This window comes from Equus caballus, chromosome 19 (assembly GCF_041296265.1).
Source record: "Equus caballus isolate H_3958 breed thoroughbred chromosome 19, TB-T2T, whole genome shotgun sequence".
In the NCBI taxonomy this organism is placed as follows: Eukaryota; Metazoa; Chordata; class Mammalia; order Perissodactyla; family Equidae; genus Equus; species Equus caballus.
In genome coordinates this window covers 10,463,708-10,490,171 of record NC_091702.1, presented here as the reverse complement: position 1 = coordinate 10,490,171, position 26,464 = coordinate 10,463,708, and the positions used below count along the sequence as shown (strand labels likewise).

At 41.7% G+C, this 26,464-nt stretch overlaps 1 protein-coding gene across 8 annotated transcripts in view; it reads left to right on the top strand.

Annotated features, from left to right (window-relative positions):
• VEPH1 (ventricular zone expressed PH domain containing 1) overlaps nt 1-26,464 on the top strand; it is a 207,957-nt gene that overhangs the window by 129,566 nt on the left and 51,927 nt on the right. For 2 of the 8 annotated variants that reach the window (XM_070242527.1, XM_070242528.1), the window contains exons 10-11: nt 10,108-10,277; nt 11,408-12,574. The exons of 5 other annotated variants lie outside the window; for them this stretch is intronic. In XM_070242527.1, the coding sequence (XP_070098628.1) occupies nt 10,108-10,277; nt 11,408-11,413 (176 nt within the window). In that variant the 3' untranslated portion in view covers nt 11,414-12,574. Of the gene's footprint in view, nt 1-10,107; nt 10,399-11,407; nt 12,575-26,464 lie in introns of those variants that run through there. One more of the 8 variants, XM_070242526.1, reaches the window with a different exon arrangement.

Below are 26,464 nucleotides of genomic sequence, written 5' to 3'. Positions count from 1 at the left end.
ACTCCACAGGACACAATGCTGTTGTGAAATGGTCCTGAGCCACTGACAGTTCCCAGCAGAAGAGTACATTCCAATCCAGTTTGCCGCAAACCAAATTTCAGGAAAGCAAGTGTTATTTTTCCTATTACTTCCATTATGAAACTGGCAGTATGTGCCCTGTAGGGGAACAAAATGCTCCCTGGATATCATCAGATCTCATTTAAAAACTGAGCAGATCCCTATTTCTGAGCTCTGTTGGTGATGAAGAGCTGGTAGCCAGGAAACTGAAAAGAGATTATATGGCTGCGGAAAGGGTTTTAGTATAACAGAGGAAAAGGGAAAAGAAAAAAAGATAATTTTCACTTGTCTGCTCCACAACAGCCATCAAATTTCAGATGATGGAGGATTTTTAAATGTTTTTCCAAAAACATAGGCAGTGGCATACTCGGCAATCAGGAGTGTAGGCATCCGATAACTTGGTAGTGTGTATTTGTGTTACAGTCCGTTTTCAGAGAGATGTGTGTTTGCAGACAGCAGATGAGTCTATCTGAAGCGGAGAGAGCCTCGTGTCACGTGTTGGCAGGCCCACTTGAAGTGAGCTCAGTAAAAGATGCCAAATTCCTGGGTTTACTCTGTCTACATTTTTCTCCTGTCCACATTAGAGACCAGTAAGAAATTATAAAATGCAATTTTTTCTTTTTCTTAAAAGAAAATTCATTGGACTTTTAAAAATAAATTGTTTTACAGAAACTAATCATTTTTCAGATGAAATATTCACATCAATTATCCAACAGCCATTAGAATATTATTCTACCATTAAAATAAGCCACAAATGTGCATAATGCCATTGCAGAGACTCTGAGTATGAATCCACTTCTCATATCAAACACCCAATTTCTAAGCAGCCTTTTCAGATCAGCTTCTTTCACTAGGAATATGCATTTTAGGTGCCTCCGTGTCTTTTTACAACTTGATAGCTCACTTCTTTGTAGTGCTAAATAATATTCCATTGTTTGGATGTATCTACCATTTGTAGCATCATGCAGAATAGCTTCACTGCCGTAAAAATCCTCTGTGCTCCGCTTACTTGTCCTGACTGTTCATTCTTCATTCATTCATTCTGCAAAGATTTCTGAGTTCCTGCTACATGCCAGCAGCATCCTAGGAACCTGAGAAATGTCAGTGGACAAAACAGGCAAATATCCTTGCCCTCACAGAGACTGTTCTAGTGGGAAAAGACGTGACATCAGTAATAGAAATGATAAGTAAAGTATATAGGAAGTTGGAAAGTGTTAAATCCTATGATAAAAGGAAAAATAGAGCTGGCTAAGAACCAGGACAAAGAAAAGGATTTAGATAGATGATAGATAGATAGATAGATAGATAGATAGATAGATAGACAGATAGATGATAGATAGAAGATAGATATAAATATATGGTGGGGAGAGTTTCAGAAGGACACACAACAAACTATTACCACTTGTTTTCTCTGAAGAATCAGATTGGGGATAGGGAAAGAGAAACTTGCACACTCTAAAGTATACATTTCTGCAAGGCTTGGAATTATTTAACAAGAGTATTTGGCGTCAGTAACAGAGATGCTGGTAACTTGGACCCTGGTGCTAACTCCGAACTCTCAGCATCCTGCCTGACCAGTCTGTGGAACTGGGTGTCAGTTCCAACCCTGCTGTTGGGCAGTTCCAATTCCGCCAACAGATTGCTTCATCTTCTTGTGCCACCACTTCCCACGCTTATCTCAAAAGCATACACAGGGTCATGGGTTTTCAACCTGTGCTCCTTAAAGAGCTTCAGGGGCCCCTTCAAAGGACCCCTAGACCCCCTCTTTCCTCCTTTCCCCTGCCCCGCCAACAGAACAGCTCTGATTTTGCTGGATTTACATTGGCCTTCCTGATAGATGTTTAAACCAAGAATTCCCCAGCTTAAAGACACTTGAAAATCACTCAGCTGGATTATTTTTAAGGTCATTTTTAAAGGTCTTTTACGCTCTAAATGAATGAATTCTTAGTGTCTTATGTCAGAGCTGGCAAAATGTAAAACATTAGTTATTTGGCCAAGTTTTTCATCAGCCTCAACTTTATTGCTAATTTTATATCTTTAATGAGAGGTTAAAAAAACCCTCACTTTTCTTTCATGTTAGTTTCCTGTCCTGTTTCCAGACACCTGTGTCCCTCAATTTACTACAGTTTGTCGGGAGAAAATAGCCAGATTGTTCAATATTTTTGAGGCTTGTCTCACTATCTCCCAGATTTATTAATATGTATCAAACAGCAAATGATCAATCATGGTCAGCAAGTGAATGCATTGTGCCTGTCCTGCCTGGTCTATTTCCATTCAGATTGTCTGGTGTACCTTACTTAAGGGAAACCAATCTTATTTCAAATTAGATATGACCACCTATAAAAATGTATAATAAAATAAAAAGAGATGATTCACTGAATGTGAGGGGAAAAAAACAAACATAGAGAAATAAAATAAATTCAGTAGTTATTTTCTAGAAATTTTCACAATTGCTAAATGTGGTTTACAGATTTACTTCTGAGCACCTTTGTGGCCATTGAAAGGAGGGAGACAAAATCAGTTAAAAATCCACAGTGACTGTAAATAAAAGCATGATAATTGCTCAGGAGAAAAAAAAAAATAAGGAAAGCTGTTTATTTATTTGGTTGATGACTGCTGCACGCACTGGAGCTGGTGCCAAGGAGGTGTTTACATTATGCACTAGACATTTAACCACTAAACAAAACACTAGAGCAGTGGTCTCAACCAGAGGCAAATTTGTCCTCAGGCTGAGGACTGTTGGTAATGTCTGGAGACAGTTTCGGTTGTGATGACTGGGGAGGGGAGGCAAGTGCTACTGGCATCTAGTGGATGCTGCTAAACTTCTACAATGAAGAGGATAGCCCCCTAAGACAAAGAGTTTCCAGCCCAAAATATCAGTAGTGGTTGAGAAACCCTGCAGCAGAGCCTTGCTTCTCAAAATGTGGTCCATGGACCAGCAACGCCAACAGCACCTGGGCACCTGTTAGAAATTCAGATTCTCAGGCCCATCCCAGACCTGCTGAGTCAGCATCTCCGGTTGAACAAGGTCCCTCAGGTGATTCATACGCACATTAACGTTTGAGAAGCACCACTACCACAGGAATGAGAAATTCCAGCGGGTTCCAGTAGTAGAGAAAAGAATTCTCTTCCTTACAATGAATTTGTGATTTAATTGACTGACTCTTCATTTAATGATCACTTCTTAATTGAAGAGATGAGCTTTCTTCCCAAGGACACTCAAAGATATAGGGTTCAGTCATCTGGACTGTTCCTAGCACTCAATTTGTGGTTCCCATTGTCTTTTGATTCTTCTCATGGGATATGAGTTTTAAAAAAGGGTAAATAGGCTTAGAAGCCAGGAAGCTCTACTTCTTGGTATATGGTTGAATTTTTAGTGTGTGACCTTCTGGCTTTTAATGAATATGGCATTTAGTTCCTCGTGGTAATTTTAACAGCTTCAAAATACCTTGGATATCAAATATGTCTTTGTAGGGGAGGTGGACATTTCCTCTCCCCAAATGGGGGTTCATCTGGCCGGAGAACGAATTAAATTCACATGAGACAGAATAGCAAGAGAAAATTAAACAAAGCTTTATAAGGAACCATGGCCCGGGGCCTTTCTTCCCAAAGGAAGAAAGGGCACCGAAGAAGTGGGGTGCACAGAGTGGTTATATAGCCCCCAAACGGGGTGTTTCACATGTGATTGAAAAGTCCCTTTTACAATAGTCACGAGGCTGCTCTGTCAGCACAGCGCTTGATGGAAACGGCAGATAGGTCTGCTGTCTCAGTGAGCGCCGCAGGGTGGCAGGTGTGTTGCCTCGGGTTGGGGGGGGGGGTCACAGATGAGCGCAGCAATCGGTTCCCAGCCTAAAGAAAGATGCTTAATCCTTAAAGAAATGCCAAAGTTGGGAGGGGGAGGGAAGTCAGTTACAGGAGGTTACCAGACTACCACAATAAAATGCAGATTTAAGTCCTTGCCTTTGGTATTGATTAAGAGTTTTTAGAGAGAAGGTCATCTCCTTTCTTCTTCCTGGTACAGAGAGGGAGGCACCTTTTACAGATAGAGATTTACCTTACAAATGTAAACGTGTCCTAACAAAGGGCAAGTTCCATTCCTCAGAGCCTCCTTCCCTGTCCCAGTTTATCAAAAGCAATCAACCTCAAATGATCCTGATGCCAAAGAGACATATCTTGGGGTGGCCAATTTCAGGTCCCCACATCTTCAATGATGCTTATCCAAGTTGTGTGAATGAATTAGAAACATATGGATTACATTTCCCTTAAAATATGCATAGAATTAAGATTAAGCAAAAATGTGCTGGAGGCAATGTGTGCTTTCCTAAACCTCAAACATTGAAAAGTGGATTGAGACAAATATCTACATGTGAATTCTCCCACCATTGATATTTACAGATTAATCCAATTGGCCCTCATTCCTTTAAACAGGAACTGATGTTGTCGTACTTTGGACTATCTTTTCTCTACTAAATCTACATTATTTTTTTTCTAAATTCTTTTAAAAAGAAGCTTGAAAACACTTAAATAAAAACTATCTTTTCCTGGGGCTGGCCCCGTGGCCGAGTGGTTAAGTTCGCACGCTCCGCTGCAGGCGGCCCAGTGTTTCGTTGGTTCAAGTCCTGGGCGCGGACATGGCACTGCTCGTCAGACCATGCCGAGGCAGCGTCCCACATGACACAACTAGAAGAACCCACAACGAAGAATACACAACTACGTACCGGGGGGCTTTGGGGAGAAAAAGGAAAAAATAAAAAAAATAAAATTAAATTAAAAAAAAGTTGAAAAAAAAAAAAAAAACTATCTTTTCCAGTAAATGTAGACAGCTAAGACTATTCCTACTTCCATACCATGTTGTAGGGGAGGAAGACATTTCCTCTACCAGGTCTGGGTCCTTCTGGCCAGACAACGAATTAAATTCACATGAGACAGAATAACAGCAGAAAATTAAACAAAGCTTTATAACATGTATACACAGGAGAGACCCAGAAAAACTGAGTAACTCACCAGAATGGCCAAAGCTCTCACCTTAAATACCATCCTCAGCTAAAGACAAAGGAGGATGTTGGGGCTGGGGGGAATCAGTTATGGGACATCACCAGAAAAGCACAATAAACAAGAGTAAGGTTATTATGCAGCTTTAAGTCCTTGCCTTTGGCATTGATAGAGTTTGTAGAGATAAGGTCATCCCCTCCCTTGTTCCTGGTACAGAGAGAGAGACACATTTACAGATGGAGATTTCCTTTACAAAGGTAAATGTCTCTTAACAAAGGGTAAGTAAATTCTACTTTCCAGAGTTTCTCTCATGTCTGCAGTTTTTAAAAAGTAACCAGCCCAAAATAATCCTCATGCCAAAGAGACAAATCTTGGGGTGGCCAATTCCAGCCCCCCACAATGTCTTTCTACCGAATTTTTACTTTACAGCTACACAAGTTCATAAATACAGTTACACCCTGGAGTCTTTTATCTGTCTGTTTGTCTGATTAATTGTTTTTTAACAAAGCTTTTGAACTCTTATAAACAACTGAATCTACAGTAAAAGAATCAAGACATAGACATCCTTTATGTTATTACAACACTGATATTGTACAATCTCTCCATAATTCCAATGTCAAGTGTACACAGAACGAGTACTTAAGAGGTTTGTTAATGTTTCCAGAAGTTTTGTCCTGTTTAGCTTTGCATTCCCTGGACTCTTAGATATTTTTACTTGGTGTGCAACAGGAAGAAGAATTATTCTGCCTTCTTAAAGTAATTATATAAATTAAAGGGTTTATTTGAGAATTTAAAGCAGAACAATATGAGGAAATTTCCAAAACAAATAAGAAAACCAGAGCATATTGCCAGCCCTGGTTTGTTACAGTGTTCTCTGTGAATACCTTTAATGCAAACTTTAGTGCCCTAAAGGGGAAGGGAACCCAACTAAGTTCAACTTAAAAACTGGTTTTTCAAGCACGTGGGTTTAAGAAATTCCCAAAAGCTTCTAGTCGAGCACTGCTATTGTTAACTTTTGAACTCGTGCACATCTTAAGGAAATGTAATCCATGTGTTTCAAACTCATTTTCACTTTATTTATCAAGATACAGTTTGGTAAACTCTTCTGATCCCTATGAGCTGTTTTACTGATAATAGAAATCTCATCAGGCTGGGAACTACCACCACGATGCAGTAAGGATGGGGGTTAGGTACCATAAAGAGTCTGAGAAGAATTCCCCTTCTTTTTTCCAATCCCAAGTTTTACACCATCACCACCCTCTCGGGCAGGAACCTCAAATAATTTCTTTTAGTGCATTCCTTTGTGCTCTCATTCTTTGTCCCTTTCCCCTAGACAGGAGGCGCTGACATTCTCCAGACAGATAAGGGTCTGGTGACATAAGAACTTAAAAGGGAGAGTGTGGGGTGGGGTGCCTCCAGTGCATGGGCCAGGATCATAGGGGCAATTGGAGCCCATAAGTTGTCTGTGCTCCTGCTCCCTGGACAGGGCCCAGTGCTTGCAAATACCATCCCAGGAGGAGGAGCTGGCTTGACATCTTTGGTGACCAGCTGACCAGAGCAGAGAAATCCACATAACAACAAGTCCAACCAGAGTCAGCCCTTGCAGCCAGCTTGGGCCTTCCCAGGTCTGAGGTCACTGCCTTCATCAGATAAATGACTTCCCCAAAATACTTCTTTGTGCCCTGGAAAGGGGCTTCCTTTCACTATCCTCATATGAAGTTCCCAGCTGGGCATGCAGAAGCCTAGGGTACTAGATATGGTCTTCTCAACCCCTGGGGGGCTCAACTGGGCCCCAGGTGGGACAAGAATAGCACCTAGAGCCTGAGGAGATTCCATGGGCCCTGGAGTAGGACTCAGGATGCCTTTTTTAGGTTTCCAATACCTTGGCTTTTAGGGCTCTGGCTTAAATAACCCAGTTATCTAACATGCCCCACACTCACACACCTTGTGCGCTACCTGCTGAGAGGAGGGGGAGGTTAGAGTCCCAGAGCCAGAGTTAGAGTGGGGTATCCTAACCACAGCAACTGAGACAAGAAGCAGTCAGCACTGTGGGTCTGAGTCAACGTCCTCGCAACATTGCTGCAGGCTCTGCACCTTCTCCATCCCCAGAGCCTAGCACAGTGCGGGCAGAGAGTGTGCTCCACACATATGGCTGAGTGAATGAACGAACAAGTGAGCCAAGAAGTGAAGAGCAAGGAGCAGGTCTTCCCAGGGCCTAACCTAACGATGCGACACCATTATTGTGACTGGAGCGCAACTCTCTGTCCAGTGGACTCTAACATTGCACGTGACTTTTCACTTATGGCTAGGCTGACAGCCTTTATTTAATTAGGAAAAGAAAAGGGAATTGTCTTGTTATGCAACATATAAGGTTGAAAACCCACAGAGACTGCCACAAATAAAGAAATTGTATCTCAAACTCAGCGTTTAAAAAGAGGCAAAATGGTTAATCATTTGCTGGGAATATGTACATGGTATTTTTCAAAACATTTGATATATTGAAGAAAATGCTGAATTAGTGGAAACTGATAACTGTTAGCTCTTTTTAAATAAATGAGCTGCATCATAATTCTTCATAACGTCCCAAGAGACGGGCAGGATGGAGGCCATTGGGTGGCGTGGTTGGGAACTGGGGCTCCAGCAGCTGGAGTAGGAGCCAGAAGTCTCTCTTCTACAATGATCGCAATTGATTGCCTATTTGAGAATTCAATGAGGTGAGCATCCGAAAAGTAATACTCCTAAAAGCTTTTAGTACTTTTACCTGAAATTCGATCAGTATTCACATTGCAGGCTCCAGCTGTCATGGATGTTAATTGCGTATGAATTTCTATCTGTAGGAAAATGTGGATGGGGGGACGAGGGCACAGGATAACTCCCACAACCTCGCCACACAGATCTAGGAGAGGCAGGCGCTGAGCAGGGTTCGAGGTGAAGACTTCTCCTCCCCAGAACAGTTCCACAGGCTGTCACCTGTGGGGAGAATGATCTTATTCTCCAAACTAAAAATGGTACATGTAAGCTGAAGAAAAAATCGAAACAAAACTAGTTGCCAATTTATTTATATCCAAAGGTTTTCAGACACAATTCTTAGTTTCTGAGTATTTGGCATCTCTGAGGTTGCTATCGCCTGCAATTGTTTGGTATAGAAAACAAACTTACCTCATCTCTTGTTCCCCAGAAGGCTTCTCCCTGCCGTGATAACTTTATGATAGCTGATACATTAATGGAATCTATCCAACTAACAGCACAGCCCAATTCTAATCCATTTCCTGGTGGAAAACAATTCCAACTGAATTTTTTTTACAATTATGAAAGTATAATATTCACTGTAAAAATGCGGAAAATAGAGAAAAGGATAGAGAAAGTCATCCTTAATCTTACCGTTTTACCACTGTTGGAAATTCTGTTCATTTTCTTCCGGGACATTTTCTATGTTGCAAAATATTTTGACCTTCTGGGAAGGGTTATTTCTCAAAGAGTCTTCGCTTTTTAATCATGATGGTGAAAATTTGGGTTTGAAAAATGTTGACTAGTTTAGAAGTACAATTTAAAGATCTAAGCCAGCAATATGCAATTGTAACTGTCTTTTGCTACAAAATTTTAGCAGGACTTGCTAGTCAACTAATATTTCTTTAATTTAATATGTGAAGAGGGGCCAGCCCCATGGCCGAGCGGTTAAGTTTGCGTGCTCCACTGCAGCGGCCCAGGGTTTCGCCGGTTTGGATCCTGGGTGCAGACGTGGCACTGCTTGTCAGGCCACGTTGAGGCGGCGTCCCACATGCCACAACTAGAAGGACCTGCAGCTAAGATATACAACTACGTACCAGAGGGATTTGGGCAGATAAAACAGAAAAAAAAAAAAAAAAAGATTGGCCACAGTTGTTAGCTCAGGTGCCAATCTTTAAAAAAAAAAAAGTGAAGAGATATCAAATTTCCCTCTATGAGTAACATTTGCCTCACAGCTATATTGGATACAAGACATTGTATCAAGATCAGTACTTTTCTCTAAAGGATATTCTTTTGCCATACCTTGGTAAAACATATTTCTTTCCTGCCTGTGTCATTAACACTAAGATAAATGAAATAATCCTCAAAATTTTAACATTCTTCAGACAAGTTTGAAGTATAGAAAAATGTTTACATAAAGTCTTGCAATAGTTATCATTGTTATCAGCTTGTGTTCTAGACAAGAGATTGGCAAATTTCTTCCCGTAAAATTCAGACAGTAAATATTTTTGTACAGAGACAGGCCATATGGGCTCTGTTGCAACTACTCAACTCTTCCATTGCAGTGTGAAAGCATCCGTAATACATAAACGGATGGGCATCACTATGTTCCAATAAAACTTTATTGACACAAACAAGCAGTGAGTCAGACTTGGCCCACAGCCATAGTTTATCAAGACTTGTTTGGACTATCAGTTTTTGTTGGCTGCCACATTCACCTGCCGTTTTATGTTAGATGGTGTTTAAGGGTTTCGGACATCTCCCGCCACCACACACACAAACACACACAAGACTTCCAGTAAACGTGGCTGGTTGAAGACATGTTTGTCTCCGCTACCACTAAAATTCCACTTGAATGATAATCAAGGAATTAAAAGGTACAAGCTTAGGAGAACGCAGGAGAAGACAGCAAACAAAAAGTTCGGCAGAGTAAAGGATGTGTAAACTTGGCAGCAGACAGTGCCTAGGTCATACCATTGGTGGTCCAAGAGAGGCGCCACGTGAGAGGCATTTTGCACAGTCTGCTGAGATCTAGTGATCTAGTGTTGGGGGCACAGCAGACTGCTTCTCAGGGAAGCTGGGTCCTAACCCGATGCAGTCTCTGTCTGCGCTGCCACAGCTTATTTATAAAACTCCAGTAGTGGGCTGGCAGGGGCCTGACTTCGATTGTAAACGTTTTGGCTCTCAGTAGACTTTCGGAATGAGAAGAATAGTGCCAACGAGAACCAGCAGTTTAGCACCCAGTGCTTTGACTGCTATTAAGCTATTCTGAAACCCTTTCCTTCCAGCCTTCTCTCTAAGACCCAAGGGGAATATTTGTTCATATTGCAGTGTCACTCCTACTACCCATTGATGAGATTCCATCGTGTGAGGAAGAAGGGGCAGAAAATAAAAACACAAGAAATGGTGGAAAGGAGGCTTCTGGGATGCTGATTCGCATGTCTGGGTCTCTGTCCACAAAGGAGGCGCAGTCCGAGGGAGGCTGGGAGCCACGGTGCCAGGTGGGCTCTTCGGTGTCTCCCTCCACAGTCCCTTGAGAGACTGGCAGACAAAGGCAGCGTGAACCCGAGTGCTGTTGTGACAGATGCAAACTTCAAGTGTCACTGGGGTCATATACAACAGGCTTCACTAACTTGGAGCCAATAACTCCTATCTCCTTTTCCCAGCAGACTATTTGGAGAATTGATAAGAAAAAAAATATGCAGAGTTGACTGAGTATTTTTTGAGACAGCCATTTTTTGTGCTCTGTTCTCTTTTTTGTCCCAAAGCAGACACTAGTTATATTCGGGTCCTGTTTGCTCTATTCAAAGGGGAAGAGAATTGAACTTCTTGAGTTATTACTAGCACCATCACATTGTTGCCATTCCTTTGATTTGACTTCCTTTCCTCATAATAAATCTTCTTATCTTCTCGCTTTCTTTGATGTTCTCATCTCCTGTCTCAGTTCATTGTATTCGTATTTCCTTATCCCATGTACATTCCTTTCATTCTTAGTTTGGTCTGCTCTCTTTGAGGATATCAAAGAAAAAAACACATCTTATATCCCATATGCACAGACTGGGCTTTTCGACAGCAGCTTTTCAGAGAACGTTTCGTCGAGCACAGAGCATCGTAATATTGATGATGGCGATTACGGGAGGGGGCTGGTTACTGATTTTCAGTTTTGACAGAAGGCAAAATTAAAATCAAATCTCCTTCAGCAGCCCCTGCTCACCACGTAGATTCAGAAAGGCATGGGATACAAGGAGCCACGAGCCTTCCGTGGGCATGGAGCACCATCCCTGCCATCACTGCCCACCAGTTGCCATCTGCTCAGGGTGGCGTCTGGTTCTCCAGCCTACTGGATTTTACATTAATGTGGATGCCTAAGGCACACGCATATCCAGGACTGTCTGTGAGGACATCTGCGGACAACCTGCCGTGGTTTTCCCTTGGGTTTATGCTGAGTGATAGTTGGATTTGGGGAAAGGCTGACTTGGCAAGATCAGAGAGCACGGCCGTTTGCCGTGTTGGACCTGCAGGGAGGGCTTTGGCCATCCCACTCAGAGCGAGGTACATGGTGGTTCAAGCAGGGAGGAGGAGTTATAATTTTACAAAGGAAATAAAATTAACCCTACCATCTTTGTTACAGTGTTGACTACCATTTTATTCTTGGAACAATACCACCACATCATTTCCTATGAATTCACCGATCGCCCTGATTTGAGTTGCTTCTTGTGAATGTGATCTCTTGAAGCTGGAGGGTCTTTTGTGAGTCATACTTCTGTGTGTGATGGGGATTAGACTACCCCTGTTGCCAGAACTAGTTTTGAAGTTCTATTCCAAGAGTTTCCAATGGATCTTAGACATCATCCAGGCCAATTTGGCTTTGAAATCATCTGCTGTGGTCAAGCTTGCACAAATTTAAAAAGAAAAGAATATAATACCAAGTCTGGCATGGTCTTTGAGAACTGTCTACACCAGCCCTACTGCCCAGGTTCTTTCCTGTCTCAGGGCCTGGACCTGGACCTCTCTGCACCTCACCTTTCACGTCGCTCACTCCTGCCTGTCCTCAGAGCAGCCCTCTCTGAGCCCCACCCCAATCTAAATGAGCTATTCCCACATTGGTCTTTGGGGCGTTTTCCTGTTTTTTTCTCCTTTGTAGCAGTTATCACATTTGTATTTTTGTGTATTATTCTTTATTGAATAGAGAAACTAGGTACCACATCTTTTATTTACTACTGCACATCCAATATCTATGCAGTAGGAGCTCCGTAAACGCACGGTGAATGAATGAGCTTTTGAAAATTCCTGTGAGTCTGTGTCTATAATCTATGAAATCCCTTTGAATAATTATTTTTTTACTGCTTAAAAAAGCCAAATCTTCATAAGGAGCTTTATTAGTCCAAATTTCACTTTTGTATGTCTGGATATTTTGGAATATTTTTTTTAACATCTTCATAGCCAATGCTTATCCTCTTAAAAACAAACAAGAAATAGGGAATTACTTGTAAATTGTTGAACAAAGAAATATATGTATTATAAATAATAGAAATAGACCACCGTTTGGTTTCTGCTGTTAGCTTGTCTTGTGTCAGTGTTAGAAGTGACAGTCGTAAGTTGGTGGTGACGCCGTTTGTATTGGGAGGTGTCTCTGCCCCTAGTTTCAGGCTCTAGTAATTTCTCACATGGATTTTTTCTTTTCAAGTGGGTCGACTTATTATTAGTAAGAATTGCTGATTTTACTGAGACTCTTTATGCTGCCTAATGAATATTTATTGAATAAATTACTTCCTTTAATCCACATGGAAAACCTCCAGTCTAGTTATCATTGTCCTCATTTTATAGATGAGAAAATAGAGTCGGAAATTCAAAACGCCTGTCCAAGGTAACACCATAGCCCACAGGTGGCAGAGTCAGGACTCGACCCTAGATTCGTGCCTGTCTATGCCTCGGCCTCTGTGGACGACGCATCTGCATCCCCACGTCTGTGCCTTGCCCGTGCCATTGCCCCTGTAGGTACCTCCCGCTCCATTTATCTCTGGATCCACCTGCCATTCAGCAAGCCTTATTTCCTCTGTCCTCAGTGATTCTAGGCACTACTTAATCTTGGATTGTTATTTTTTTGTATTCATATCTTACTAATATCTACCTTTAAACTGTAAAACTCTCAATAACTCTTTCTACAGTTTCAATCCCCACCCCAATGACCCTTACTTGATAAATCCCAAAGTATTTATTAGTGATCAGGATGATGTTTGATGTTTCCCTGGTGCAGGATAGCAAATGAAATCTACCTTCTTCAAGCTTAACAACTCTCCCTAGGTGACGGCAACTGCACCAGTGAAAAGTCATCTGCAGCATCTCTCAGAATCTATGCTCTAAGAGTGTTCATGCGAAAATGCCTTCCTCAGAGGCTTTTAGTCATATTTGTAGGCTGCAGTCATGAGTTTCCCTTAAGACTAGAATTATGTTCTAAAATTATCTTCCAAATTCGTGGTACACCCCCAGAACTCGCTGCACACAATTAGTTGCTTTCTATTCAGTGAAACCTCATTTAGCAGCAGCATATGAAACAAGATTCTCCCTGATTTCCCCATATCAAATGCATGATTATAAAATCAAGGTAGAACAGATCCCTAGTGGACATGCCAGGAAAGCCACGCTTGGTTAAACGTTGCTAAAGGCCACTTCTTGCGAGAACGTCGGAGAGTTTGAGACAGTTGAGATATGCTATGTGGAGGCCTCGTGCATCTCGCACCAATCTATCTAACATCCTCAAACCTCTTGGTACATATTTACCACTCTCCTAGCAGCGTTCTCTTGAGGCTTTTGGGTGGCGGCTGGGCCAGAAGGTCTAAGATGTGCACATGACTCACATATGGACAACCTTAGGCTCATCCTTCTCTCCGCAGAGGGAAGAAATGTATACAGACCCATTTTGGTGGGGTTTAATAATAAAGCTCCCTAAAGTTTTCTGTGCCGTAAATCTGGTTGCTGTTACACATCTTGTGGAATCGTGAGGTAATTGGTCACACGTGGAATGGTACCTGCAGAGAGCTACAGCTGGCCTGCCTTGTTCGCCTCTACAACTCTTGATAAATCTCTGCTTGGTAGAGCCAAATGTTTATTTGTAACACATGGGCTTCCACTGACTCACTGTAACCACAAAGTGACTCTGTGACATTGCCAGAAATCAACTGCATTAGCATCATTCAAATATATATACGTGTGTGTGTGTGTATATATATATATATATACATACATACATAAATATGTATGTTTGTATTAGATTCAAAATCCATATAAATTCCAAAATTGTACCAACACCTATGAAAATCCTCCACATTTATTTCTGATCATATTGATGTTGACTATTTTGCATTCTTACTATTTGGACATCTAACTCGGATTTGGCAACCATCAAGAATGCATGGGAGGGGCTGGCCCGGTGGGCGAGTGGCTGAGTTTGCACGCTCCACTTCAGAGGCCCAGGGTTTTGCCAGTTTGGATCCTGGGCACAGACCTGGCACCGCTCATCAGGCCATGCTGAGGCGGCGTCCCACACAGCACAACCAGAAGGACCTACAGCTAGAATATACAGCTATGTACTTGGAGGCTTTGGGGAAAAAAAGGAAGATTGGAGACAGATGTTAGCTCAGGTGCCAATCTTTAAAAAAAAAGAGTGCATGGGAGAAAACAGTTAATTCTTCCAAATGAACTTCCCCTGGAGGGTTCATGATTGGATAAATGCTCCAGTTCCTCTTCCCAGAGCTGAGTCAGACTTGTCACTGTTGGTAGAGAGTGCATTGTTTCTAGTCGTTATCAAAAATTCACTGGAGAAGTAATAGAAATGTCAATACAGTCATTGAAATCAATTTCTATTTTGGGGGGAGAATTGGTTAAGTTTCTGAAATGTTAGAAACAACACTGGAATTAATCCAAAAAGTATGCACAGTGTTGCCACAATAAGTCTTTTCTGTGATTACAGGCAGTCGGTCCCCGGCAGAAGGGTTCTTGGTCTGAGCGCCGTCTGTCAGGGTTGCTCTCGCCTGTTTGTGCGGTCAGGGGACTGAGAAGGGACTGCAGACGTCACTTCAGCTGCGTCTCCTTCACACTAATATGACAGTTTCACTTTTAAATTTAGATATTGCGAGGACAAGAGAATAATTGTTTAAAAACATATGACCATTCCTTAACAAGTTAAACACAGAATTCCCTTAGGACTCAGCAATTCCATTGCCAGGTATATGTCCAAAAGGATTGAAAACAAGTGTTCAAACAAAACATGTGCATGAATGTTCATAGCGGCTCTATTCACAACAACCCAAAGGGGGAAACAAACCAAATATCCATCGATGAATGAAATGGATACACAAAATGTAACATATCCAATCATAGAATTTTATTCAGTCATCAAAAGGCATGAAGTACTGGGCCAGTCCCAGTGGCCTAGTGGTTAAGTTCAGTGCACTCCACTTTGGCAGCCCAGGTTCGGTTCCCCAGCATGGACTTACACCACTCTGTTAGTGGCCATGCTGTGCTGGTGGCCCACATACTAAAAAATAGAGGAAAGATTTGCACAGATGTTAGCTCAGGGCAAATCTTCTCCAGCAAAAAATGAAAGAGAAAGAAAGAAAAAGAGAGTGAGTGAGGGAGATGAAAGGAAGGAAGGAAGGAAGAAAGAAAGAAAGAGGAATCACAAAAACCCACATATTATATGACTCCATTTATATGAAGTATCCAGAAAAGGCAAATCTATAGAAACAAATTGCAGATTTGTGGCTTCCAAAGGCTGGGAGCAGGAGGAATGACAAGGAACTGCTTAATGAGTATGGAGTTCCCATTTGAAGTCATGAAAACTTACTGGAACAGGATGGAGGTGGCGGTTGCACCATGTCATAAATGCACTTAATGCCACTGAATTGTACACTTGAAAATGGTAAAATGGTAAATTTTATGTTGTGTCTTTTATAATAAATTTTTCAAAAATATATGACCATACATTCTGTAACAAACTCCATACTTAATAATCATTAAATACTCCATAAATAAACGTTACAAGCATAGTTATAGAATGGTTCTAGGTTAACCCCTCTGTGCTACTAGGAGCAGCAAGCGCTATGTGCTAGGCATCATTTTAAATGCTTTACTCTACCCTGAGTAATGTATTATTATTCTTAAATCACAAATGCAGAAACTGAAATATAGAGGAGAAAACAAAGTTGCCCCAGGTCACATATCTGGCCGTCGGTAGACCTGAGCTTTGAGCCCAGGGTGTGCAGCAGCAGAGTCTGTCCCATCAGCTGCTGTGCACCCTATAGGGTGCGCTGACCTCGCTCTGTGATAATAAAGCCTTTGGCAGCATGTTCTCAGGCTCTCAGAACAATGTTGATAAACTTTCAGTTCCCAAGGAATAGACTATTTGAATATTTGAGTAATATTTTTATTCAAATCTGCAAAGGACAAGCATATTTCTATTGCCTCTTTTATTTGCCTAATTGCTATTGAACATACACGTGCCCTGAAGGAACTACAAGAAGCACTATTCCCTTTCGGTGCAAATTCACCGCGCTCTGCCAGGCCGTTTGCTGTGATCAGAGGTAACCTGTGGCCTCTGCAGTCTTCTTCTGGAACAAGAGCTACGTGCACTTTCTCAAACGTCTCTCTCCCTCCCTGTCTTTCATTCCTAGACTCGGTAAGCTAAACGAAGTTTGGTTGAGTCATAAAGCAGGGTCTTGGCCACAGAGGCATGCAGGGGGTTGAGAAAAGTAAAGAATATCATAAGCACAGAGAATGGGGGTAAGAAGTCATGGCTGAGAAGAAACCAACTAGAATAGAATGTCAGCCTCCTCCAGGGATCTCCACACAATCCCAAATCACACTGTCCAAGGAGTGTGGCTCACTTGCATGGGATGTGCAGGCCCTTTGCCTGCCCACCTCCGAAGGGCACCTTTTATACAGTGGCCTGTGGGAATGACGCCCCCTGGACACACATAGTGGAAAGCGTGTATGGCTATAAGCAGTGGCTCTGCAGATAAGGCCTAAAATCATATCTAAAAAGATGAAGCTTGCAGGGCAACTAGAGCTCTTGAACAGATGTAGTTCCTGGCAGCAAAGGAATGCCAAGGGCATGTTTCCAGCATAGTCCATTCATGTGGATACAGGGAGACCCGCGAACAGGCCGGTCTCCAGATGGGAAGGCACTGGCAGCAGCTAGGCAGAATTTAGAGCCAGCTCCCATTCCAGTGAGGAGACGGAGTGGGAGAAAGTGAGGACCCAGGGCTTACTGTTCATGTATCTCCATCTCTGTTCATCTCAACCTAGTCTCTTTCCAGCCCAGCAACATTAGTGGTGACAGAGTTCCTAGTTAACCACCAGGTCTGCCTCCTTTGGTTCTGGAAGTGGCTCAGGCAAAGCCTGTCATGGGATATTGTTGCTCTCGATAGGTGGCCAGGATTGGCATATGCAAGGGTGTGTTCTGTGATATTTATACCTGGAGCACATGGCTGTTTTAGGCTCTTCGTAAATGCTTATGGAAACAGCACATCAGCTACTTCTTGACTTCTGCCATCCAAATCCTGGGAAAGACCCCTTGTCATGTATCCCACCTGCTCTTTTGCTGCTGCTTCTCTCAATCCAGGACCCCAGCCCAGGGCTTAATACTAATGAGGGTTTCCTCATAGAGTTTTTTCATACAGAACAATACCAGTTACTGCGTGGTTGCCCTGATGGTTGTGAATTCATGAATCTCAAAGGTCCTCTCCTGGGAGGACCAGCCCAGTGGTTATCTGCTGAGAGATTTCCTTTGAGCAAGATGCTATCATACAGTACAGATGGGTTTTAAATATCTCAACCATTTTCAGGCTGGCTGTGGGTCATAAACGCCTTCCATCTGAACTTTCTGATACCCAGATTCCCCTTCTCAGGAAAGGGCTCTCAGTGAAGCAGAAAAATTGACAATGAGGCCTTGCCAATGTAGAAACACTTCATTTAATTTCAAAATGAAGCCATTATAATCTAAATACATGGGGAAAATTGAATCAGTGCTTCACCATGCTTTCAACTGTTTTTAGATCTCAATATTTTAAAGAAAAGAATAGCTTTCCAAGTCTTTCCTGACTTATATGAGCAAGCCTACCACTCAAAGTCCCTTTCAGCTCTGGAACTTTATGATTTTTAACTCGCAGTGGCATCAGATACGCCACACAAGGCAAATATTTGAGATGCCAGAGCTTCTCGGGGCAGTAGCCCACTTCTGCCACCTCTGTTGAATGAACATTGATTGTCTTCTCATCCCAAAGTTCATGCCACTCCATGGACCATCGGAAATAGCCAGTTGAGGCAGCAATATCCAACTCTGGTAACTCTTACTGTGGTCCTCCAATAGACTTTCCCATCTCCCTCCACGGGACGAGAATATAACCAGCTGTTCCAAATGTACAACTAGAAGGCTGAGTTTCTGGAAGCTGAACCAGTAGCAACCAAATTGCTACTCTATGATATAACTCTTTCTCTGGGCAGCAGTAAGAAAATGATAGTAGAAATAATTGATTAACCAGAAATAGAAAAAAGAAGTTGACTCTATGTAATGTTAATTATGATGACTAACGTCATCATCGCTGGATTTTAGGTCCCATAGGAATGAAACAAGTTGTACTTAAATACAACTTGAAAGAAGCAATGGGTGAAACTAAGGCTTTCAAAGATATATTGACCTCTGTTGGGTGTAACATTAATTTATAGAAAAATAATTTTGACATTTGCTTCTACTATAGCCTTTCTAACGTCTACTATGGACTTTCTAGTTTCCAAGCTAACTTGGCAGAGGCAGTTTGTCTCCTCGATTGCTATGCTTCCAGCTCAGGTGGCTCTCACTGGGGAACAGCGATAGCCTGAGGTGGGACTTCATGGGTCAATCATCTGGGTGTCCCTCAAGAGAAGTTTGAGCGTGAATGGAAATGAGCCACATAACTCATCCAGTTGTCCTATAAAGATCAAAACTGCAATCAGAACCAAAAGTAAACTATCAACGAATCTCTAAATACTGTGTAAATGAAAGTGATACAAAATTTATAAAAGGATTTACATAATTAAAAATATCTAGATATAAATTAAATCCCTCTTTTACTTCAACTGTTATTAATTGCTGCTTAGTCTAAGCATAGTAAATTACTTAACATCTTTCAGCCTCAGCTTCTTGCTCTAACCTGGAAGTATCTCCATCATAGGATTGTTGGGAGCATTACATGGCAATACACACATAAGCTCTTGAACAGTACCCGACATAAAAAACCAATCAATGTTAGCTATTTCTCCCCTTATTCTGCTGCAAGAAAGTTTTTCTCTCACCTATCCTTTAAATACTGCAAAATAGCAAGCCTACCTTAGAGCTTTCTGATGGCATTCTTGCCACATTTCTAGGCTTCCGAGCCTCAAAATAGCATTAGCATCAAAAGCCTCACTTGCTCACGACTTGGAGTGCTGGAACTTTGGAGGATTTCGGAGAGACCCAGTGGATGGCTTCACGCAGTTATGAGATTTTCTTTCTTCTGTCATTTCCCCAGAGAAATTTATTTCCGTTGTATAGAATTTTATTTCAGTCTACACTTCAGTACTATCTCTGTATGAAGTTCATTCTAAAGTAAACAATTAGGATACCACTTCAGGTGTCCAAGAGACCCAAATTTCAGGACACCAAGAGACCTAGAGCTTCCAAGGGTCATTATGCAGCCCCATTTCTCGAATCAAAGTAGCATTATGGCAACATTCAAATATTTCCTCCTGACGGAAGGATCATTTCTTTCTCCATATGCAATAGTAGTAATTGTCATAGTGATAACCACGATGATGACAAACATTAAGCACTCGCTCTGTGCCAAGCACGCTTCTGTCTGAAAGCCTCACACGAATTAATTCCTTTTATGCTCAGATTAACCAGGGCGACCAACTCCTCTTGGTTGGTCGGAGACTTTCATAGTTTTGGCTCTGGCAGTCTCAAGTTCCAGCAGCCACCTCAGGCCCAGGCAAAGCAGGATGCTTGGTCACCCCTCAGAAATGGCGGCTCTTCTTGTTGTTCCCGGTTAGGTCACAGACAGGTTCTGGAAGCTGCCCAAGGACACGAAGCTGGTAAGTTGGAGGGTCTGGCTCTTCACCACCACCTTGGAGCAGGAACGCGCTGGATGCCATTGGCCCTAGAGTGGCTTCTGAGGGGAAGGCTTCTGCCTCAGGGCAGCAACATCCGTGTGAGAGCATCAAGATTCTCCACCCCCTGAAGGTTAATGGGCAAGTCTCTGTTCTTTAATGGCAACATAAAACAGCAAGCCGGCGCAGCTTTCCAACAGTTCTCACATGTGAAATTCGCAAGCATATATGCAACAAGAGACACTGCATCTCACTGTGTGTGATTAGGTTTCAGCCCTTCTTGTGCAAGATGCTCGACTCCCTTCCTTGGCCACTCCCCACCCTTTACCCTTTGCTGTGTGACTCTTAATAAGATTGATTTTTTTCATTAGGACAAAATTTCTTTCTCCACTCCAGTCTTCTTGTTCAGTGTAGTTTTGTTCTCTATCGTTACTTTTTGCTTATTGTAAGCTCGCCAGATTTCATGTTACAACTCAGATTTGCAGAGAAAATGCACCATGATTTTGCCTAGAACTCATCATGAGCAACTAACCACAGGTGAGTACGGGGGAAATTAACTGAGTCCCCATTTAAATTTAAACTCATCTGATCACTTGAATAGTACATTTAGGAAACAATCTGTCATTTGGATGAAAATGTTCTTTCTTATACCCCTCCCATGCTTATCTCCCTAAGGTGGCATCTGGGCGCGGGAGGAAGTGGGCTCTGTTCCTTGTGGTGGTGGAAAAGCATTGTGCCTGGGGCTGGGGGCACGGAGGGAGTGTCTTCTTGCCTAAAGGATAATGTCCTTTGCTTGATCCCCTCTCCCTGCTGGCGCACAGCTGAAGTCTACGGTGGTGCAATTTATCACCCAGACACTGTGCATGGGCAGGCCCATAGCTCTGCCTGGCCAGTCTGACCCCACCTCGGCGTCCCCTCTGAGGCCTGGCTTGGACAGCTCTCACTGCAGTCACTGTGCTGAGCTCTTTGCCTCCGTGGTGATTGCTCTAAGAGCCGTCCAGCAAGAGCCTCAGCTTCTTCCACCTGTTCACTCCATAACAGAGGCACGGAAAGCTAAACCTCAGACCTCCTCTGCCTGCTCCGTGAGCTGTGCCTTTAACTAAGTTGGCTGCCCTGTGTTGGTGCTGAGGGCCACCTGGGAGTGCATCTCCTTCCTAAGGGCCATCCTTGCCCTCAGTGTTACCATAACTTACGTAATATACTTCCCCTTCTCCAGGCTGAAGTTTAAAGATGGGGAAGTTAGGACCCACTTCTAATGGCCTCACACTTGTCTCTCTCCTCTCCACAAGCTCCCCTGCCAGAACTGAAAAGTCTTCTCTTTCACTACTTTGATGTTCTGTTCTCCTCCCTACCAACCTTAGAGCTGACCTGGCTGCATCCCCTCCACACCACAGGTCTATAATGTAAGCCCTCCATGTTCAGAGTTGATAGACTAAAAGGAGCTAAAGAAATTTAGAATATCCTTCCTCAAGACAGAAGCGTTGCTTGCAAGGCTATTGTCATGCTTCATAACCCCATTTTGGCAGATAAATTCTACCTTACCTTGTCTTTCTCTTTGAACTCCTCTAACTATCTAGCGTCTACCCACCACCACTCCCACGCCCACCCAACTGCCAGGTAGGCAGAGGCTTAATTGGATTAGGACAAAGGTTGTGGATTCAGGAAGGCAAAAGAGAAAAATACTTTTAACACTATTAATATTAGCCCCACTGCATGGTAGTTTAGTGAGACATTATTTAATTACTTGCTTTAACCAATATCAACTTTTTCATTGTATATGACTTTCTTTTTAAATTATGCAGGTATCACATGAATATAAACCCATAAGGACAGGATTACAATGATACGGAAGTATATGGAATAAAGACTGTGTGCTCCCCGTGCCCAGTCCCATTTGTGATGTCAGAATAACCGTTGTCCACGGTTGATCTAGAGCCTTACAGACTTTCTCCCACGCATTTATAGAATACATGTGTTCATACACCAATGTATAATTTCAACTTCCCCCCCCCCCCCAATTAGGGCCAAAGAATAGGACTTGTACATCTACAGTTTGTACATTTCTGAATAAACAATTACCAAATTTCCCTTTTCTTCTCTGAATTTTGTTTTCATTGTTAAAGCAATCACTTGCAAAAGAACTTTATTTCGTTTTCCTGATGATTCAGAACAAAAGCATCTGTCACGCGTTTGATGACTGGCTGGAATTTCTGCCGTGAGTGCGAAAGCGAGCTCAGCGCTCCTGCTCTGGGCGGGGAGGTTGCACATGTGCGTGGGATGTGGCCAGTGGCCAGCCAGCTGCTGAGAAGGAACCGTGTGTTTCTCAACCGATAACATCATAAAGAGAACTTAGTGAAAATGAGACAAAGTCTTCTTTCCCGTCACCTTCCTGCCCTAAATTCTTGATCAAATGAGAAATTTTGTAGTTTTTCCTTAGGTACTCACCAATTCAACCACTCACATTTCTGAGCACCTTTTGCAAATTCAAGACCTGGAAATACCGAGATGATTAAAGCAATGTCTACTCTTGAAGAGTTATTTGATATAATTTCAAACAGTCATTTCAGAAATTCACCTTCGCTTTTGAGGATCTTTTTCTTTTTTTTGCCTTGGAATATCTTTTGTTTTATTTCCTACATTGAAGCTATGAAATTGTTATTCAGTTCAAAAGTTCCTTAATTTAGGAGTGATGGAGAGTACAGTTTTAGTCTAACACAAAAATATATTCTACAAATCATATGGAATTAAAGTTTAATAAGTGGCCCACACTGGTTTGTGATGCCTTCTTCCATTTTTTTCAGGCAAAAGCAAAATGTTTTAAAGTGATAAGCCTGTTCTACATTTTTCCACAAAATTGTAATTATGGTTGACTTCAAAAACATCCTTTATTCTACCTACTTTGAAAAAGCTCTCATCAATAAATTACCAGTTTCATTTCCTCCTCCTTCTTTTCTACCCAATTTAGGATATTTATACAGTTAAATGACAGTATTATTTACTCATTCCGGGTCAGTATCTTGAATTCCATGTCTCTGAAATACATCAAAGGAGAATTAAATGGAAGATGGCAGAAATGGCTTCTGTGGCTCCTGTCTGGCTAGTGTCAAGCAGGGGGAGGAAATCTCCTCTAGCGGATCCTGTTGCCGTCTGTCCTGGATTCATGCTGAGAGCAAGTCCCAGTAGCCCTGGGCAAACATCCGCCCTGCTCCGGGCAGTCATCTCAGACACATTTCTTCATAGGCCTCTGTACCTCTCATTGAACCACAGAATTTCAGAGCTAGAGAGTACATTCTAGTATGACAGTTCCTCAAAAACTTAAACATAGAATTAACAAATGATCTGGCAATCCCATTTCTGGGTATATACACAAAAGAATTGAAAAAGGGTCTAAAAGAGATAGTCGCACACGCAGGTTCATAGCAGCATTATTCACAGTAGCCCAAAGGTGGAAACAACCCAAATGTCCCTCACCAGTTGAACGGATAAACAAAATGTGGTACACACAGACAATGGAAAATTATTCGGCCTTAGGGATGAAATTCCAATATATCCTATAACATAAATGAAACTTGAAGACATAATGCTAAATGAAATAAGACAGAAAAGGATGAATATTGTATGATTCCACTTATTTGAGGTACTTAGAGTAATCAAATTCATAGACACAGAGCCAGGGGCTGGAGGAAGAGCGAATGGAGAGTTATAGTTTAAGGGGTGTGGAGTTTCAGTTGGCAAGAAGAAAAAGTTCTGGAGATGGATGGTGGTGATGATTGTACAACAATGTGAAGGTGCTTAATGCCACTGAACTGGACACCTAAATATGGTTAAAATGGTAAATTTTGTGTTACATTTATTTTACCACAACAAAAAATACTTACCCTCAGGGAGCTTACAATCTTGGAGAGAGAGAAAGATAGTAAGCAAAAAAAAAAAGTAAAATTAAAAATAAGTACATTCTAGACAAGCTTTTGATCTGCCCCCATTTTACAGATAAGAAGCCATAGGACAGAGAAAAAAGATAACAAGAGTCTACCCACTGAGACTCTGGTGGTCCGACTCCTGGGCCGCTGCTTCGTCCATCGAGCCGCACTTCCTCTGTGAGGCGCTGCCTCTAATGTGTCTGAGCCATTTGATAATATACTTGGAGGGAGAATAGGATCTGGAACCTGGGTTCAAATGCCAGCTCAACTGCTTCCTGGAGGTTTGATCTTAAGATTTCCTCCATACGATGGGGATACCAACACCTCCTTCACAAATGTTCGTGTCATTTATTACACTTACACCTAGGTACAAAGTAAGGAGTCAACAAGAGTCAGCTCCCTTCCTGCGAAGTCCCTCGAAATGCCTCCTCTGACTCTGGTGCTTATTTATAGGTGGTGTTGAATGTGTAAATACTTTCAATCTAGCAATTTCAGCAAAGATATTCCTGTATTTGAGTTTTTATAAATCATTCTAGAAATATAGTTTGGATATGAAGAATAACTCAGTTTAAAAACCTGGGAAACAAGCCAGATACATTTATTTGACCCTTATTTAGCTGGGAAAGGACTTCCAAAGTGTACGTTTGGTAAAGAATTCAAAACAAGAGCTAACATTCTTTTTTCCAAAAAATAAAGCCAATTCTTTAATATTTCTATTAGCTATAAAAAAACCAAAACCACATTCTCTTCTTTATTCTTAAAAGGCACTTATCTCTAAATAAAAAGTATATAATGGCATAGACTCTATGTTAGTGACCGCTGTGCAACACGAGTTATAATTGTCTGGTCTCCCGAGAAGAACAGTGTTTCTCAGATCCCGTATCGCTGTTTAGAAAAACAGACACACTTACAAACTGACAGCAGAGCATCACAGGGCATTGAAGTCACCGCCATAGCCCTCCCTTTACCCGATTCCACAGCTTTCTCCACCTCTAAGGAACTCAGAGCCCAGGCATTTTGATTATTTCCTCTGGTTTGAGAATACTTTCCTACTTCTTCCTACCATATTTGAGGACAAAAGACACCAATTATTCCCATTTTACACAGAGCTTCTCGTTACAGATTTGCCACGGCTCTAGACTTGTGAAAGATTTGTCCTACTCCCAGGTTAGAAAGTTTCCTGACTGTATAACAGTCGCCTAAAATTAATGCCTTAGGTTTTATTTGTGGGCTGGACAACTTATGTGGTCCTGTTAAAGATATTGGTAGTTTATTTTGGATTGCCTGTCCTGTCCCCACGGAAACTGTAGATGGCCCAGCTGGGGAGGCAGGTTCAAGTCCGTTAGCCAATGTGACTCTGAAGAAAGCAGTATCACTTTGTGAGGAAAACGTGGGCCTTGCATTTTAATGAACTTGAGTCCAAACTCTTGTTCCGCATCTTACCTGATCAAGTCACGGAACTCTCTGACCCTTTGACTTCCTAAGTGAAAAAAATAGATAGTAATAGATAATTACGAAAATTAAATGATAATTAAAGAAAACATCTAACAGAGTAATTGGTACAAAAGTAAATGCTAACATTAGTTATTCCACACATTAACTTTCTCTAATATTTTAAGTAATTCACACATACACACACACATAAACTAGATCTGATTTTTATTTTTGATTATGGTTTTGCTTGATTTAGAATTTCCACCACTAGACGTTTAAAATATTATTATAAAACTATAACTCCCTTCTGAAACATCATGATGTCATTTAGGACTATTTCTAATTTAAAATGTTTCCCAAAACGGTAATTAGTATACCTTCTAGATTCTTTTTTAAGAATTTAGGATGACTGTTTTTTTTAAAGATTGACACCTGAGCTAACAACTCGCCAATCTCTTTTTCTTTTTTTTTTGCTTTTTCTCCCCAAATCCCCCCCAGTAGATAGTTGTATACGTTTAGTTGTGGGTCCTTCTAGTTGTGGCATGAACTTTCTAGGTGTCTAACAAGTTTTTTTTAGCATTTTCAACCATGAAACAAATAAAGAAGTATTTCTTTACCAGGATCCTAACATTACCAAGATTACTCCAGTTGGAATACAGCTAAAATACAAGTGGGTAAACTAAGGAAGAATGTTCTTATTAACAAATAGGTATATCTCTCATGCTAGATATACAGTGTGGAGTGTTTAGTTAAAAGTGAGATAAAATTTCAACATGAAAATTCATATCGTATTATTATAATTTCTTGTTATTTCCATGGGACTATCCTACTAGTTTTATCTTTCTTGCTCCAGAAAAAAACCAGAAAGTATAATAAAATATCATTATTATGTTTAGAAGGAAACTCTCTATGCCAAGCATTATGGTAGGTGCCAAATACACAAAAATTTTTGAGAGAGAAAGAGAGGAGGGAGGAGGGAGGGGAAGGTGCAGGGGTGGGGGTCAGGAGAGAAGTCTACCTTCTATAGCGCACAGAGATAAAAATACTAAGAGTGGAGCTAGGCTTCTCCCTGTTGATGTGGAAGCTTAGAGATAAGCAAGCGGAGGAGGCTAGGACGATCCATGGGGAAATGGATTAAATTGAAGTCAGTATGAACTCATGTTTAGCTTAATACACATACAGATGGTTACATATAAAAAATCTATAGATAT